Genomic DNA, 17,315 nt, shown 5'->3' on the forward strand with positions numbered 1-17,315 from the left:
TATTATTTATTTAATTGGTTTAATAAATTTTACACATTTGCAAACTATAACGAATATCATACTGTAAGAAAAAATTACAGCTTGGAGTTTGTAAGTGAGATAATATTTTTAGTAAATGATACAATATTACTGCTGTCGTATTTTTCGAAAGTCACGTTAATATTCGTGCTTCGATTCCCACGAAAAAAAGATTGGCCAGGAAATGTCGAAGATAAATGCGTGCAATCAGTGCAAAACCTTCGACCGTCGCGTCGTGTTTAGAAAATTTGAACAGATCGTGACACGAGTGCAGGATTATTTATATTCAGAAGGGATGAAAGTTGGTAAAGATGTCGAATAGCAGCAGGCAGACCAGTGAAATATGAAAATATTGCCCGTTTATTACAACCCAAAGACGGTATAAAGAATTCGTTCTAAGGTATAACAGGTAATCTAGCAATGGCTACCACGAAACAATTGAACAATTTTCAAATTTCCAAAAATCTCGTACGTTCAAATTTTCAAATATTTAACTATAAACATTCTCACACGCGTTGAATAGCAGCAATTCGCAAGTTATTTCTTTACCAGTTCGAACAAATCCAAATTTAAAGATTAATTCAAAATCATCGCCCAGAGAGATAAAAAAAGAAATGTCCAAATGTAAAAATTCGTTTTGAAACAAATCAATATCAACCAAATGCATCGATGATAAAAAACAATTCCAAGAATCACCACTTCCCTAAAAAAAACAACAACAGACTTGGTGAACAAATAACTCGCAGATGACTCAAAGCCGTCACTAGTAGCGGGCGAATTCAAATTTCCATCGATCAGGGGAGCAATTTAATCTCAAGCAGTGAATGGAAATGAATACCATCTTTTTCTATGCGCATATTCCTTCAGTGTGTTTCTATTGATTGATGGAAAGGGGTCCGGAGCAGATAGATAAAACATATATACCGTGAGAAGAGGGGGGAGAAACGGGGGATGATGCGCGATAAAACGAACGCATCGTTCATCAATAAAACCGTGACGTCGACAGAAATTCCACGCGTTGGCCACGGAAACGCTGAGTCTCCGGTTCCAACGGACTGTATTTTTCCGCGACTTTGGCCGGCCATAATCATAATCAAGCCTCGCGTTGAGAACTCGAGCAAACCGATCTGCTTGATAGCTGTCTGACACTGATATCGAATTCTTCCCTTTGAGCGGGCCTGCACCCGTCACACTTTCTTCTGCGACTAAGAGGATAGATTTATGACTGTCTTGCGGTTGGTACATTTATTTTTAAATATCTCGATACATTTGTCTGTTTTATTATTGACAGATTTTAATAGAATTCAGTAGATTTCACGAACTATTACCTTTGTTACGGGTTACGCTTTGTTGTGTCCTCACACGGAGCGTAATATTGGTTTGTGATGGACCGGTCGGAACATTCAACGTATGTGGTTGACACATCGTACTCCAACAAGTCTGATAGGATTGGAACCTTCAACGTATGTGGTTAATACGTCGTTCTCCGAAGGATGGAACGGTTGGAGTCGGAACATTCAACGTATGTGGTTGATACGTCGTACTCCAACAAGTCCGATAGGATTGGAACCTTCAACGTATGTGGTTAATACGTCGTTCTCCGAAGGATGGAACGGTTGGAAGGTTGTGAGGACAGTGCGTATCGTAATGTCGGATATACCTCGAGCGGTAAAGATATATCCTTGTGAGTTTAGCTGATTCGTTACTAATGTTACTCAGGAAAGGCTTGGTTGAAATGAGCGAGTCCAACTTAATAAAGCTATATATTCTAGTATAAATGCGAAGTTACAAGTTGCTTCGATCCAATGATCGGTTACAATGACACTTAAATAATTAATTGGTCAATTCTCGACTGGGCGAGGATATTCCTTCTCAGTTTACGCGCCGAGCCGCGGGGGTGTCTTAGAAAGGGACTACAACCCGATCTTGCTCGCGTTCCGACTGGCGGAATAACGTTCTGGTAGAAGACTGAGCCCCCGAACATGAAACGTCGTGCCCTTACATACACCAAAAATCGTGGTTTTTGGTGATGGAGGCCCTAGATTTTCGTGGGAACGGAATGCGTTCGTTTACCCTATCTCGAGGGCCTTTTCTAGGAGGTGCGCGTAAGGCGGAAATCTCGGCGCCGCCGTGTCGACTAGTCTGCGTACGTAACACCTTCAATACTTGCACAATATTCTCGTTTTATACCGTACGGTCCATTAACAAGAGTTTTAATAAAATGTTTGTTAAAACGGTCTGAATATCACGTTACTGACTGATAATCCCCGGCACAAAATCCCAAGTATCGAATTTATTTGCATCACCGTTATTATTCATCGATGGACAAAGTGAAAAGCACTGTTCAAAGAGCAGGGAATAATCGGGGTATGATAGCTGGGATTTGGTTAATTCAAAACAAAAAAAATCCTTCGTATTCAATTATTGACAGATCCTCGTTGTACCGTTTTTTCTCATTTCGTTTTTCTCGTATTCGTTAAACTTTACCGTCGAAATATGCGCGTCGATAGAACAATCGAAATTAATTTTCCGGTGGACGTGTGGGCAGTCGATAAATTAGAAATAATTCGACGATTAGAACTTGGCTAAATTCTACGTTTTGCCCTAGGTGCCACGTGGGACTTCATTGATTGGATGATAAAACGGCGAAAATAATGGTCTATTATTTTCACGCCTAACCTAACCTATAAATTACACCGTAGACAATAGAGGAATCGTGCGCCGTTTATTCGAATCTAGAATTTACGACGACAATATGGCCAAACTATAGGCAAAAGTACGACGAAAAAACGTCTTGGAAAATTAGGAAAAAGAAAAAGTTCCCCCATAGAAATCCTTCAATTGATCAATACACTATACTATAACAAAAAGAGCATGGTCTCCATTTGAAGGTACCATGAACGAAATCCCCTACTCAGACGCTCCAAATGAATCGTGGCAATTTCGTCAATCGTCGAGCATCTTCGAAAATGGCCGACGTGGAGGTTAGCCCACGTGACAAACTACCAACGAGCATTTCCATGGTTAGGCGAAGTTCTAGAGGCTAATTCGGAGGGTGGAACACTTACTTGAAGAAGTAGGTGTCATTCACGTAGCCGAAGAAGGGAACGGTGTAGGTCAGCATCCAGATATTCCCTCCACCACAATCATAGTAGGGCTTCGACCACCTGCCATCCTCATATCTCACCGTCAGGATCTCGTCCTCCTCCCTCTCGGTATGCGTAGTCTCGTTCAGCGTGTACGTGTGGAAACCTAAACGAGAATAGGATCGGTGAATTTCGTGGATCATCATTATCGAGACACCCTGTACAAAAGTATTGAAATTCCAGCTTGGAATATTCTACGAAATTTATTCTAACTATTGAGCACTCTATTTTTCGAGAAATAACAATATTCACGTTTCATAACTGATAGATAACGTAGGAATCTTCTATGCGAGTACTTGTCGGGTTGCTCGATTTCAGGGGCCAAAGTTTCTTGTCTTCTATGCCTCGTTAATGAGAAACGGAGCAAAATAGGACACATGTTTATTGGACAAAAAATGTTGCTTTAATTGTTCTCAAACATTCTGTATAATCATATTGAGTTATTATAGTACTTCAAGATTATATGAGGATATTTCATTGATATCATTTTTTTGGTAACGACATGGACCAGTAAATTCTTGTAAACATACTTATATTGTGTACCTGCACATATGCTCTGCGATTGTGTACCTCAAATAAAATTACATTTGTCCAAGAACAATATTTCGATGGAATAAGTCATCCAGCTACGAGGGAAAACACGAAGCACTTAAAATAACCCCCCAGGGAGCATAGAAGCAGCAATAAAAAGGATTTGACTGCGACTTTCGAGATATCCTGTGTATCGAAAAACTCCCCAACCACTATAAAATGAAGCTGATCACTATTTTTCATATACCCTGTGTTACATCTTGAAGTGTATCCCCAAAAATTTGCAATGAAATCGATCAGAATGAATGAGCTGATTCTCGTAGAAGTTCCTCCACTTCCGCAGAATCCAATTCCAATTTCACGTGATCATTTATTCTACGTCGTTCTACCCTAGGATCATTGTGACCTTGTTTCACCAGGAAGCCCGCTTGGCTACTGTCCCCTTTTAAATTTCGCCTCTTGGAACCAACTGAATCCTGGACGGTCACAAAATACGGTTTCGCGGGGATTTGCTAGGTTGGTAGCCAAAGAACACCCCGGGATTGAACAAAAGCAAGATTTTCTATGATCTGGATGTCCGGACAATGGAAAATTTGCTGGAATCAAATGGCAAACTGTGCAGCAACGTTATCCTCCGTGTAGACATTAATCCACTGGAGGATTTGGCGTTCCGTTGGACATTTCAATTTCGAAATCTGAACTTTTAAAGCGGAGATCGAAATAGTCAAATTTATCAAATAAATCTTTCTGCAAATTCAATTAGCTCATGAGTGCTAATTAAATATCGAGTTTCAGATAATTCTGAAACGGTTCAACTTGGTTTCCATTGGAGAACAGCAACACTTTACGAAAAATTTAACTCGAATCTTCCTCTTAATGCTGTCACCTGGTGATCACTGATTAGCTACAGGATTAGAAGCAGTTTTGGGTAATTAGAAGTCACGCAAGGCTATTTAAGTTTGGTTTCTTTAACGAATAGCATCTTGGACTGGTAAAGATCTTTACAATAAAACTATCAATAGTTTTATTAAGAATTTAATCCTCATCATTGTTCTGATGTATTCTGTTAACGAAGAGTGATCAACTGAACGTACTTCCAAGCTGATTTCCATCAAAGGGTAGAGTCTCTGGTTGGCCAAAACTCACCAACTAGACAAAGGAACCTTTAATCTACATTTTCCTCTTATTTTAATCAACTAATGGTCTCCAGCCACCTCGGCATACTTCAACAATACTTGAATTCACAACTTATTTGTTAGTTTCAATAATAATAGAGAGCTCGCCGAGCTCAAATCTCCGAAAGTAGGTCTCTAATCCAATCAGCTGATGATCGCTAATCTACTAAGGATCAAAAGCGCCTTTGCCCAACTCTAAGCAGTTCGAAACCACCCTAACCAAGTTTCCACGAAGCAACAGTGTCTCTATCGACTCTCATCAGGTCGAGAATACAGCAAACGATATTGTCCACGACAGCTGACCCAAATCTACCTGTTCTTCAACTCAGGCAATCTCGACTGGTGATAGAAATTCCCTTATAAAACAAAGATAATCGATCGCCAGTTACTTCTCAAGCTTCCTACTCTATGCAAACACCTGGAAACAGGTTTTTCCACCATAACCGTAAAAAACACTCTTCTTTCACACTTCTATCGCTCTAGGAAGTAATCTTTCATTCAAAAATCTATCGTTCCGGTTTAAGCACTCGCTCGAAAAATCCTATCCCTCTTACAATATTTCTAAATTCATTTATCTTTCATTTCTTTCCTTAATTCGTTCTATTTTAACACGTTCGCTACTAGCGTCACATACAGTGGGTGATCAAATTATTACAGCCACAATACGAAAAATATGCTTTCTATTTTTGTGTAGAAATAAAAAATGCACAGTTTGTGTATTTAATAAACATCAGGTGTGCATAAATGCAGGAGGCGTCTATCGTATTACGTAAAACTGAAAAAAATATAGATATTAACACATCACCTGCGGGCATTTTCGGCGCGAGCTTACGTTAACCGCGACCGCTTCTTGCAACGCTTAAATTGTATTGTATTTGTTTACAACAAATTCGACCCCCCAAAACGTCACAGCTTTCGTCGACCAATAGTAGAACACACCACGTTTTCCACCTCCATAACGCAACAACCAATCAGAACAGACCTAACGCAACGAAGTCTCGGTTCGGCGGATTATGACAATAAACGATTCAGTCATATTTGGTCGCCAGACCGAGACATTTGGACGCACCAGCGCGACACTCAGACAATAGGTCCCAAAACACTCGGGACCATAAAAAATTCGTTACCTGTTTACAACAAATTCGGTCCTCCAAAAGGTCACAGCTTTCGTCGACCAATAGCAGAACACACCACGTTTTCCACCTCCATAACACAACCACCAATCAGAACCGACCTAATGTCTATACATACACCTACACACCTGAAAACCGGCAATCACTGTAAGACGAGTGCACGAGACACATAGTCACGAGGCGAACAATCCAATTCAGCTAAACATCTAATCAAAACAAGAATTCATCAAAACATCTACAACAGCTAACGAAGTTTTAATACACCTTGAACCAGCGAAGAACAATCATCAACCCGCGCCAGAACTCCTGATCATAAGGTTTGATCAAGGTCCACGACGCAACAACAACATTGAAACTATCGATATGCACGGAATTATGTAATAATTGTAACTGTTTTATCACGATTAAATAGTTTTATTAAGTTTTATTAAATAAAGTTTCAATACTTATTTAATATGTGATACTTCTCGAAGCATATTCCGGTGAAGCGGTATTTAGAGAAAAAAGAGTTGTAGAGTAACCGCTTTTCTTTCGCTACCATACCGAGTACGAGCTGCGTACTCGCTAGACCCCCCGTGGCCTCAGGTAGCAGACAGCGGCTCGTGCGCCCCCAACCCTGCGAAAAGGCTTGACCCACCCTGATTGGTCGGGTCTCGCCTTCTTAAAACATATAAAAGACGGCCTTTTGCCATAGAAAATCAGTTCTTACGGGAAGCCGTCTAGGACAACTCAAGCATACACCGAGCAGACGTCTCCTTCGCGGACTTATAGACGACACTCCTTGTTTTGCGACAGTCAGTACGGAGCAACCGAAAACTCCAGGACCAGGTTTCCTGTCCTGTCTCTCCCCTTGCAATCTTCACCTATCCACCTCCTAGAGGCAGACGCTCCTTCGCGGGTCATAGCGACACCTCTAGGTTGGCTCCAACTCTCCCAGACACCTTCCCCGAGACAACAGACGTCTCCTTCGCGGGTCACAGACGATAGTTTCTCTTCCTCTCTCGCTCTCACTCTAACCTATTCCACCTACCCTTCTCCCCCTCCTTTGGGAGACCTGGCCAAGCCGAACTTGACTCGCGTCAAATTCGCGCACTCTCGCCAACCGTTTTCGAGGCATCATCGCTTCCGTTTAGCTATAATACGACCTCACAACCACCCAGTGGGATTTAAATAAACCTCACGCTACAGAGTGGATTTTTCCCTTTTTCTATTATTTTTGTAATTTTTTGTTTCTTCATGCATTCGCGATAGTTGAACACGACACCGATGATATCGTAAACACGCGTTGAAGAACGTCGACAGTAGAAATCACGCATACGTGACTCCCGCAGGTAAAGTGTTAAGAATGTAAGTCAAAATAATTCGAAGGACGATGCTTCAACGGAACCGTGGTAGTGAACGTGTTAACCCTTTGGACTCCTTCGTCGAGTGTGACTTGACATCAGTTTTATTCACAGGTACGAATGAAGTAATTTTTAAATTGCCAGTTTAAACATGTATTACATTTTGCAATATTTCTTTTTACCTGGATGAACAATAGATACACATATGTATGACCCTTAATACCACTTTCAATATAATTAGTACAAAAAAATTGTTTAAATTGGTTCCCATCGACAAAACATCTTTCGAAATGCATTTGAAATAAAATTCTGTGAGAAAATCCGTCCCGAAGACGGTGACTCGCCTCTTTGGGTTTTTCCCTGGGCCAGTTCGCATAGGGGTGGACGGGGATCGGCAGGACTCCTTACTCTTTCCGAGACATTCAATGTACACTTTTGCCAACGACGCCCGAATAACGTAAATACAGATTTTGAGTACAATATATTATTGTGGAAAAGTAGAAGCGTTCAGTTTATTTTACGTCCACCCTATTCCGAGTCGGAGGATTTTTCTGACAATTCTTAAGTGTCTCAAAGCTATCGAGCTTTGTAGAGATTGCACGTGATGTGCCGACTAGAGTTCAATATGTATGTCTCGAAGGACCACTCTTACAAATATAAGAGACTATGTAAATTATAATAACTCTTCTTCTATTATTCTTAGCAATTGTGTTCCCTTTACTATTGACTATTCTTAACTATCCCTGACAGGGGAATGGAAGTGGAAAACGGGGTGACAAAAATGCGAATATTCAATTGGTGGATGGAATTTGTGGAAAGGTAGCGGGAAGGATTCGGAGCGGGGGTGATGAGCGACTTCTCACCCCTACGGGGAAAGGCCCAAGGTGACGTCAGCGCGGTACCGTTGATCGGGTCACCGTGGCCGTCCGACTCTTGGGTTCCCTAAAGTTTATGACACGGTAATTGCTATTGAGAAACAGAAAATTAATTTAGCTAATGCTAAGGTCACGTACCACCTATTCAAGTACGGGTAAAACTTTGCCTTCTCAAAAATAGCGTCTACAGGCGACCGTATCATAAACTGGTTCTAACGAAGCCTTAACAGGGAGTTATTGAAAAGAAAATGAAAAAAAAAATTTGCAGTTCAAAGGGTTAATGTAACTAAAGCTTGAAGAGAGTTACAGCGCATATCGCGAAGGTGTGCAAAAGGCTAATTTCTAGTACCCCAAAAAAACGCCGCGAGATGAAAGGGTGCATCTAACGAATTGTCGAGGATATCCTGTTACAAGTGACTGGACCAAGAAGCAGCGGCAGAGTATCGGCCAGATGTCTGGAAGAAGGAGGCTGCAGTAAAGCGCAGCGATCACAGTTAGTCCGGCGAAGGGAACAACCGTAGGTCAGGATTGTACGATGTAAACTTATCGTCGCATAAACCGGCCTGAACGAATGAAGACGACGCTTGTCAGGACACCGGTGCAAATAACGCTTCTCGCATTCCCTTGCCCCGAGGAAGGGGGAGAGAGGAATGGGACGAGGAGGCCGATAAAGCCGGAGCAATTTCTTCTGGGACGGAAGCTCACGGCAAATAAGAACCTTATCGGACAGACAGTGGAGGAAACGAAAGCTGCTAAAGAAACAACGGCTTCGACGAACGTTATTTCCTTCATCTGTTCGATCCTTCGCGCGGCAATTTCCTACCTGATAGTACCCTCTGGCGTTTTTTCTGGCCTTCCTTCCTCGTTTCCTCGCGTTCGGGGACCGTTCGAGGTTACGTTATACCGGTGAATCGTAATTATTTGTCGAGTGCGTGGAGTTTCGATGCTCTCAGAATCACCCCGAGTTTCGGGTTCTAGTATGCATATAAATTGCAATTATTTATTATCCGATGGAACGGAAACAATTTCAGTGGCCTCTACATCAAAATTACCTGGTGAAATAGATACAGTGAAGCTAATTGTAAGAAAACTTTGAGAGTGATCTTTGGATTTTACGAAAAGTTCAGGAATATAATTCCAGAAGTTTAATCGAAAACTTACGATGTATTCGAAATTATTTAATTTAAACGAATAATTTTAGATACACATGTACGAGTAAATTATCGTACAAAGTGGTTATATTGAAGCTGAAGGAAATTTAAGAGTGGTTTTCGAATTTTGTAAATTATTTAGGTTAGGTGGTAATTTAATTTGAAGTGGTCTGCAACAAAGGTATGATAATAGCACGACAGTAATACGATCATAGGAACGTGATAGGAAGCCAACAGTGGAATTGAGATTTATTTCACTTTTTTAAATAATTTGTTCCCTTTCTCGCGTTGGTATTCGAAAAATTTGCCGTGTTTTTCCTTTCGATCATAGGTATTTGTCAGCCGCATAAAGGGACATCGCCGATGTAATAGCGAAACGAAACACGCTACAGCGGAGTATATCGTTTGCCGATAAAGCACACAGGAGATTAAAAAGGTTATGGAAAACGTGAACAATAAATCAAGTTTTATCTTCGTGCACAATTTTTTACCCTCGAAAATTTTCGATTTTCCAATTGGTCCGCTGCAGCACGAAATTCTAAACGCTTTATGAATAGCGGGAGATATTGAAGTACATTCGAAAAATTCGAGATAAAGTGCAACGCTCGACTAGTGACACGAATCGACCCTTTTCCTCCCCTTTTGTCAAGGAAACGTTACTTCCAAGTGTACCGACTTTTACTTAGAAAAGAAGAATGTATTTTGTCATATAAATGACACATTAGGCTTGACCTAACTTCAACTTTGTTTAACATAACCTAAAATTTCAACGGAACTGTGAAATTGAAATAAAATTTCATCTGCGAATATATATATATAATTTTCTTAAACGTTAATAAAAATTCGATTAATGTCGCAAAATAGAGATACGACGAATGTTTTTTTCGTATAAATTACATAGAATCTACCCTAACCTAACCTAGAAGTCTCACAGAGTCGAGAAACGAAAACAGAATTTAACTCTTTTGAATTTTTAGCTTTAAATAAAAAGAGAAAATCAAAAGTGCTTCGGGAGAATGAAAAGAAAAATTTTCATACATTATACATTCCACAATGAAAATATTTTTCACAGAGGTTACGAGTTACGCTTAACCTAACCTCAACCTGGAAATATCACAGAATCGTACAAATGAAATTCCAGGTTAAAAGCGCACTCTCTACCTTTACAGTTCGAAACGCTCTGAGTCAACAGAAAAGGAAAATTCAATTTAAGCGGGAAGATGGATATTACAATTCCAAAATCGACGAGCGATATTCGAGCGATCAAAGTTTCGCCTCTATGCTGGTGAAAGGTAGAAAACCGGAGAAAGTTGAGATGGAATGCCAGAATTTGTAATTTCGAATAAAATTTCCGCGATGCTCTTTTCGCGCCAAAGGGGGAAACTCAACTCCTCTCCCACGCTGGGCTACGGATTCGTCTTAAGAGTCTCGAGCTGCAGCCTATCGAACCAACGATCAGAAATGTATGGGAGCTGAATTTTTCACCGGATGCATCTCATATATTTTACACGGGCTGCCAGCTTCGAATATCGTTTTCGAATCCGTGATGTAAGTGTAAGAAATGAAATTCGACGTTCTTTTTATTTATTCATCTCTTGGGAAATTGTGCTGTACAACAGAAAAGAGTGTCGATGTTAAATGGACTTAGAGTCGCTAGTGAGAATGAAATTTATAATTTTTGGAAATTTTTAAACTGCGCGGCTGAAACGCAAATTTAATTGTTTAGATTAGGTTAGGTTAGTATATTGATATGAATCAACCCTACCATCACGAGAATAGAGTGAATTTATTTTTCAATTCTGGATATTCGATATAACGGATATGGAATTTCAATTAAGTGGGTTGGATTAAATAAAGTTAGAATTTTAAATTGAATCAACTTCTACAAATAACAAAAAAATTCTTCCTCCACATTTTTTCCAAATAAATAACATTTTTCTAATTTTCAGGATTTTTTGAAAATTTTCTAGAAACAGGATTAAATTTTTATTTCGGACACTGAAAATAGGAAAAATTATAACCTACAATTTTATCACTCTTAATTCTACGAATAAAATGAAACTTCGTTTTCTTTTTTACACAAATTTCGAAAAATTTGAATCTTCATTTGAAATATACATATATATCTGTACATCACTTTCGACCAAAAAAATCCTTCATACCGAGTGAGTAATTATCTGCGGCCGAGAGAAAAATCGTATTCGCTGTTGTTGTGCGTCAATAAACCAAACAAGAAGCGATAATTAACTCTTTTTCTCCGCAGCATCGTCGATAATATCCTCCACGGTGCATTCCGCAGTTTTCTCAGGCTTAATCGATATTTTCCTCGCCGCAGAGTGAAAAGCATACCGAATAATTTTCCAATAACAACGGAACGAAACAGACAGAACCGCGATAAAATATGATCGAAGTGATTCAACATGGACCTCGCGTATTTTCGAAAATTAAAATTTTAGCAACAATTGTTCTTTCGATTTCAGAAGAATCTTCGTAGATCCAAAAATTGTTCTTCCAATTTAGCACGAATCTTTATGGGAGAAAGAGTGAGGTTATGGTAACAAAGCCATAATGCGCCCGGTGTCTAGATAACACACTTCGCGACCAGTTCACATCAGTACGAGCCACTTATTCATAAAATACAGCAACCAACATGGCCGCCGACACGATTTTCATTAAATTGCAAATTCCCGTTACCGAGTGTATCACGGCTATGAAAACGTCACGATAAATGCTGAGAATATATACGGTGACCCAAAAATTCTGGCTGGGGATGTTCAACAGGAGTCGCGAGGAATACTTTCATTATCAATCTTAATAACCACCATGGGTACAAGCTTAACGGTATCTGTAAATTAAACCCTCCCAGCCTTTCGTTGCTCCTAAACCTCTGCACACATTCATGCATAACCTGTACACGGGCTAATTAACTTCTCCACCTGCAGAAATTAACTGGAACGCCTTATTCCACTCGCGCAGCTACTTGATAATCTCGTGGAAATAAACGTAACAGAGACTCGTTAATTAAACACACGATTCCACCGAGGAAATGGTCCTGTGTCTCTCTTGCCTATTCGACGCCATCATGATCACGTGACACGTCGCATGATACGTGGTGTTAAAAAAATTCAAGGAATTTTAGTAAAAATAGAAGAAAAAAGAATTGTTTCTCCAACTTGTCTGAACATTTGCATCGAAAGTTTTCTCCAAGCAACTTCAAAATCTGGTTTGTGGATTCAAAAGAGGTTAGACTAGGTCTCTCCCTAGCGGCGGAAATCAGTGTGACATTCGGTTCGAGTAGAATTTCTCGAACTTTTGAGTATAGAATATGGTGAAATGTACTCTGGAGAAGAAAGTCTCTCGCTTACAACGAACTCATCAAGCAAATAAAAATCAACATCAGATGTGAACCACGTGCAACAAGACAAGAATACGTAACATAGTAAAAGATTTCTATCAACAAATTCCAAGTAATGACCTGAATAGAAAGGAGAGAACAGTAATAGCTTGGCTGAAGACAGGACACTTCAGAATCACTCATGAACACTTTCTCAAGAAGACAGAACCGCCTACTGCAACAACTGCTGCAAACATATAACAATCTACCATCTCCTATACGAATGCAGAAGTTTTGAACTCCAGAGACGAATCCAGACACTGCCTTAATCTCACAAGAACACATAAAAAATTCACAAACCTATTCTACAAAATCTAAATGACCCTCCACAGCAGAGGTCGGCGACCTTTCGATTAAAACGAGCACTCCGAATGGCTGACTTGTGATAAAGGGCACTTTACCTTAATTTTGCTGGAGGGGAAGTTGTAAGCTTAATTCAATACATATTTATTTTAAATGAATTTATTAGTACAAAATTCTACTGGTTCATCTTACGCACAATCATCTTTTAAAACCACTTTGTAAAAATATCTGGCACAGTGGCGGGCACTTGGGTTGCCCGCGAGCCCCGTGTTGCCCACCTCTGCTCCACAGAATCCAATCGCTAATGACCTAGACGGCCATGCGATTTTAAACTCTTATTAGAAAAACTAGAAAAGAAATTCTGTAGGAAAAATGGCAAAAAGTGGCAATACAAGATGCAAGAGTGTTTCAAAGACGTAAACCTGGGATTGGTGCTAACCTCGCTTAAGCGCGACTTAAGGCGTCGTTAATGGATGTCAATGAATGTGGCTAGCCTTTTTATCGTGGCGAAATGTTCGCCTTTTCATCCGGATTTCACGAGGCGTTAGTCAAACAAGTTGTGTTGCATTTTACCTCGTCGAGAATTCTTCACGAAAGCACGACTTTCCCAGATCGAGTATTGAATCTGATTTGCCCGTGGGAGGAACAGTGCCACAACCTTTAATTGGAAATAGTTTTTTAAGCAAGTTCCTAAGTGAATTCGGTTTTCTGTCCCGGGGAATTGTAACGGGAAAATGAAACAAAGTTAGGGGCGAAGAACAAGTGTTCAGTTTCGCAGGAGAGTTTACAAGAAAGCTTAAGATCGACCCGCTTAATTATCGGATCCCGTGACTTAATTTTGGATTCAGGAGCTCGAGAAGAATCTCAAAGTTTAGTGTAGACTGCTGCACACACACTCTCGCGTTTCCTTATTCAAGAATGTAACGAACTTTTCGAAAACAAATTATAAATGTTTAAATAAGGGTTACAAAACAAGTTCAATTTTTAACTTCTTCCTAGGAAATTGGTTCAACGAAGTTACTTATTGAGATAAAGATCGTAGCTCATATGTGATGACCGATAGTGTAAATCATTTGATATTTGCTAACTTTGTGTACAGATATATCGTGTATCCGAAAAATGAATAAATCAAGTGTATCGTGATAGGAGATGAAAAAAGGAGCATTTTTTGTCGAATAAATACATGCTATATCTCTTTTCGTTTGTATGTAATGAAGCTGCAAAGAAACTTTACTAGACCGATAAGAAACTTTGGCGCTTAACATCGGGCAACCCACCAAGCATAAATCATTCCTATAAAACTTTTCCAAGCTTCTAATCAAAATAGTGCATGCTACTTCACGCATTTGGTACCTATCGAGTTTCTAAATCACCCTGCATCCTATTTGAACCTTAACACGTTCCGTGCCGGACCGATTTTCGATGACATTCCGTTTACGCCGCGAGGGTCGTATGCCCCCCCACGTTGTCGAGTCTAACAGTTTTTCTTCTGACCCTATGACTGTAAAAATCATTGTTACTGTAGGCATTTTGGGACGGTTTATGGCTTTGCCCAAATCACCCTGCATCCTATTTGAACCTTAACACGTTCCGTGCCGGACCGATTTTCGATGACATTCCGTTTACGCCGCGTGGGTCGTATGCGCCCCACGTTGTCGAGTCTAACAGTTTCTCTTCTGACCCTATGACTGTAAAAATCATTGTTACTGTAGGCATTTTGGGACGGTTTACGGCTTGGCCTGCGCCTCTTGGCGAGTGACAAACACCAGACCCGAGTACCCAGCGATATCTTTGCCTTTCGACGACAGTCCGTTCTTAGCTTCGGTAGTAGACGTACGCCGAAGAGTCCGAAATCAACTACTTTGCACGACATCCTGATTTTAGTAAAGTTCATTAGACCACCTCCTACATTACCAAGAAAAAGGTAACGTTTGAGATGCACTCGAGAACAAAGGAGAAATTTTAACTAAACTGTCCTTGGCACATTAAACATGCTCCAATTTTCAAGACATCGAGGAGCATGAAAGTTCGTTAACTTTGACGAACTATATCTCAGTAACCAATCAATATATTTAAAAAATTCAAGCGGCATTTGATGCACTGATGTATATATGTACAACAAATCTGCTATACTAGCAGAAAGCTACTGTATACATCGAAAATTGAATTTTGGCCAGGTTTTCGTGAAATGGCACCACTGTGCGACGTCGGACACTCAGTTGTCAACAGACAGTCAAAAGGGGAACCAAGGAGCAAACAACTCATCGTTCAAGCAAATTACGTAGGTAGAGTTAGATTATTTTACAAGTCCCAATCCCTACTTGGGTGGTCTTTCGAGGAATTATATCTAGAGGGCACACCACGTGCAAACACCACAGAGCTCGAACGTTAATTTAACAGCCTGAATGGAAAGTCCACAATGGGGCGTATGCGAGCCACGCAGCACGGAACGTGTTAACCATCACCAATGATACTCCTTTCCTAAACTATCGCTGATAATCTAGCGGAAAGAACACATTTTACTGTAAACTCTGTGATCTACACAAGACGACAGAGGAGTAAAAACGTTCCTATTGGTGCAATGACGATAAATACTCATTCGCATTCAACCGAGGCGGCTAAATTCAGTAGCAGCGGGGGCAACACCAATAAGGCGCGACCCGGTATTCAGAGCCGACATTCTCCCCCCTACCTCGCCGTTCCAGCACCGCGGTTCATTGGGACGAACGGGCTCAGGAATCTGCAAGCGTCGCCTGCATATTGGCTGAATCAAGTAGAAATCTGGATATATCGTTCTGCAGCGTCACTTGCCAGCCGATAACGAAGCGATACTAGCGCCGCGAGCGTGTATCCAGCTTAACCAGGATTTGGACCGTGTGTCCGTATCGCGTGATTGGAAATGCGCTGCTCATTTCGACCGCGATCGGGGCTTTTACGCGGTCGTAGTAATGCGAATTAATTAAAAGGACGGGACATGGTTGGATTAGCGTGAAAGAGCGATCCCGTCAGCAGCGAAAATATTCCATGAGTCTGAACACAATTGTCCAAAATGGCCGATACTATTGTGTTCACCAGATTGGATTTTGGGTGAAAAAGGAAGAACTGTAAAATCGTGACATTTGTACCTTCGACTGGCTTCGCGCTGAAATATTCATGAAGCTAAAAAAGAAGTGTATTTCTGGGGGGACTAATTTCGAAAAATGGCCGCTCGTATTTTTAGCCAGACTTATTGGAATATTGATCGAGGGAACCTGAGGCTAGTAATCGAAAATGATAGAAATAGTTGACTCTGTTTAATTTTGAAAAATCCATTTGAAAATAGATCAAAAATCGAGCTGTTCTTCGGTAACATTTCCATTCTAGTCTCTCGGTGTTCGATACTTATGCATGCTTTATACGCTCAGATCAAAGAAATGAAGCAAAATGACGTGTCGAAAATAACATAGTCTAGGCCTCTGCAGAGGTTGCGTAAAAATTTCAAAAAGTGAGGATTGGAGAATGGAAAAATCCTCCACTGACTGGATTTTCGCATCGAATCGACTAATCAGAGGTTGAACTATCGTCGAGTATCTAGCAATGGCCTGGATATTGCCTCGTTGCTTCACGGAAGCCACTGCCATAAGACAGGTCCGTCAGCCTGGCCAGGCATCGATCCTACGATTGGTCAATACTGCAGAGCATCGATCAGTCGCAAGGCCGCGCTTATTTTTATGCCAGACTACACTGACCTTTCGGAAACAGCCGTCCAACTTTCCTGTCAGGCCTCAACAGACCGCGCACGATTAGATTTCGCCGGGGCTAGACACCTTGGAACGAGGTTAGACATATTTCGGACACTCTGTCGTTCACCAGTCAGTTTAACCTTCCATCGGGGGGATAATCGAGTGAATATCGGCTAGCTGAGACCTCTTTCTCGTGAAAATCGTTAAAAACCACCCTATTGGAAGAGCAAAGACCCTTTCTGTCGTGAAACTTTCCAAAGTATCCAATGTTCCAAGAAATTCTAATGAGGGCATCTAATATTTTTTTTCATCTCAGACTGAAAGTTTCAGTGCCATCCAAGTTGACTCTATCTTACGGCTGATCAGATTAGGCTGGTTTAATCAGATTATAGTCTTTTTCACGTGGTACTGATATTTTCTGATGAGTTACCGCCGGAAGAGTCTCTCCACGGATAAGGACAGAGAATTTTAGGTCACCGATGAAAAGAATCGAAATTTCGTTTAATCCCCTTTCTCTCAGCCTT

General features: G+C 40.7%; 1 protein-coding gene across 1 annotated transcript in view; it reads right to left on the bottom strand.

Annotated features, from left to right (window-relative positions):
* The window catches only part of LOC108580263 (probable G-protein coupled receptor 158), a 199,729-nt gene that overhangs the window by 158,642 nt on the left and 23,772 nt on the right, over nucleotides 1–17,315 (bottom strand). The window contains 1 exon segment of the mRNA XM_017943973.1: nucleotides 3,087–3,270. Within this exon segment, the coding sequence (XP_017799462.1) occupies nucleotides 3,087–3,270 (184 nt within the window).

The sequence above is a fragment of the Habropoda laboriosa genome, unplaced genomic scaffold (assembly GCF_001263275.1).
Source record: "Habropoda laboriosa isolate 0110345459 unplaced genomic scaffold, ASM126327v1 scaffold9, whole genome shotgun sequence".
NCBI lineage: Eukaryota > Metazoa > Arthropoda > Insecta > Hymenoptera > Apidae > Habropoda > Habropoda laboriosa.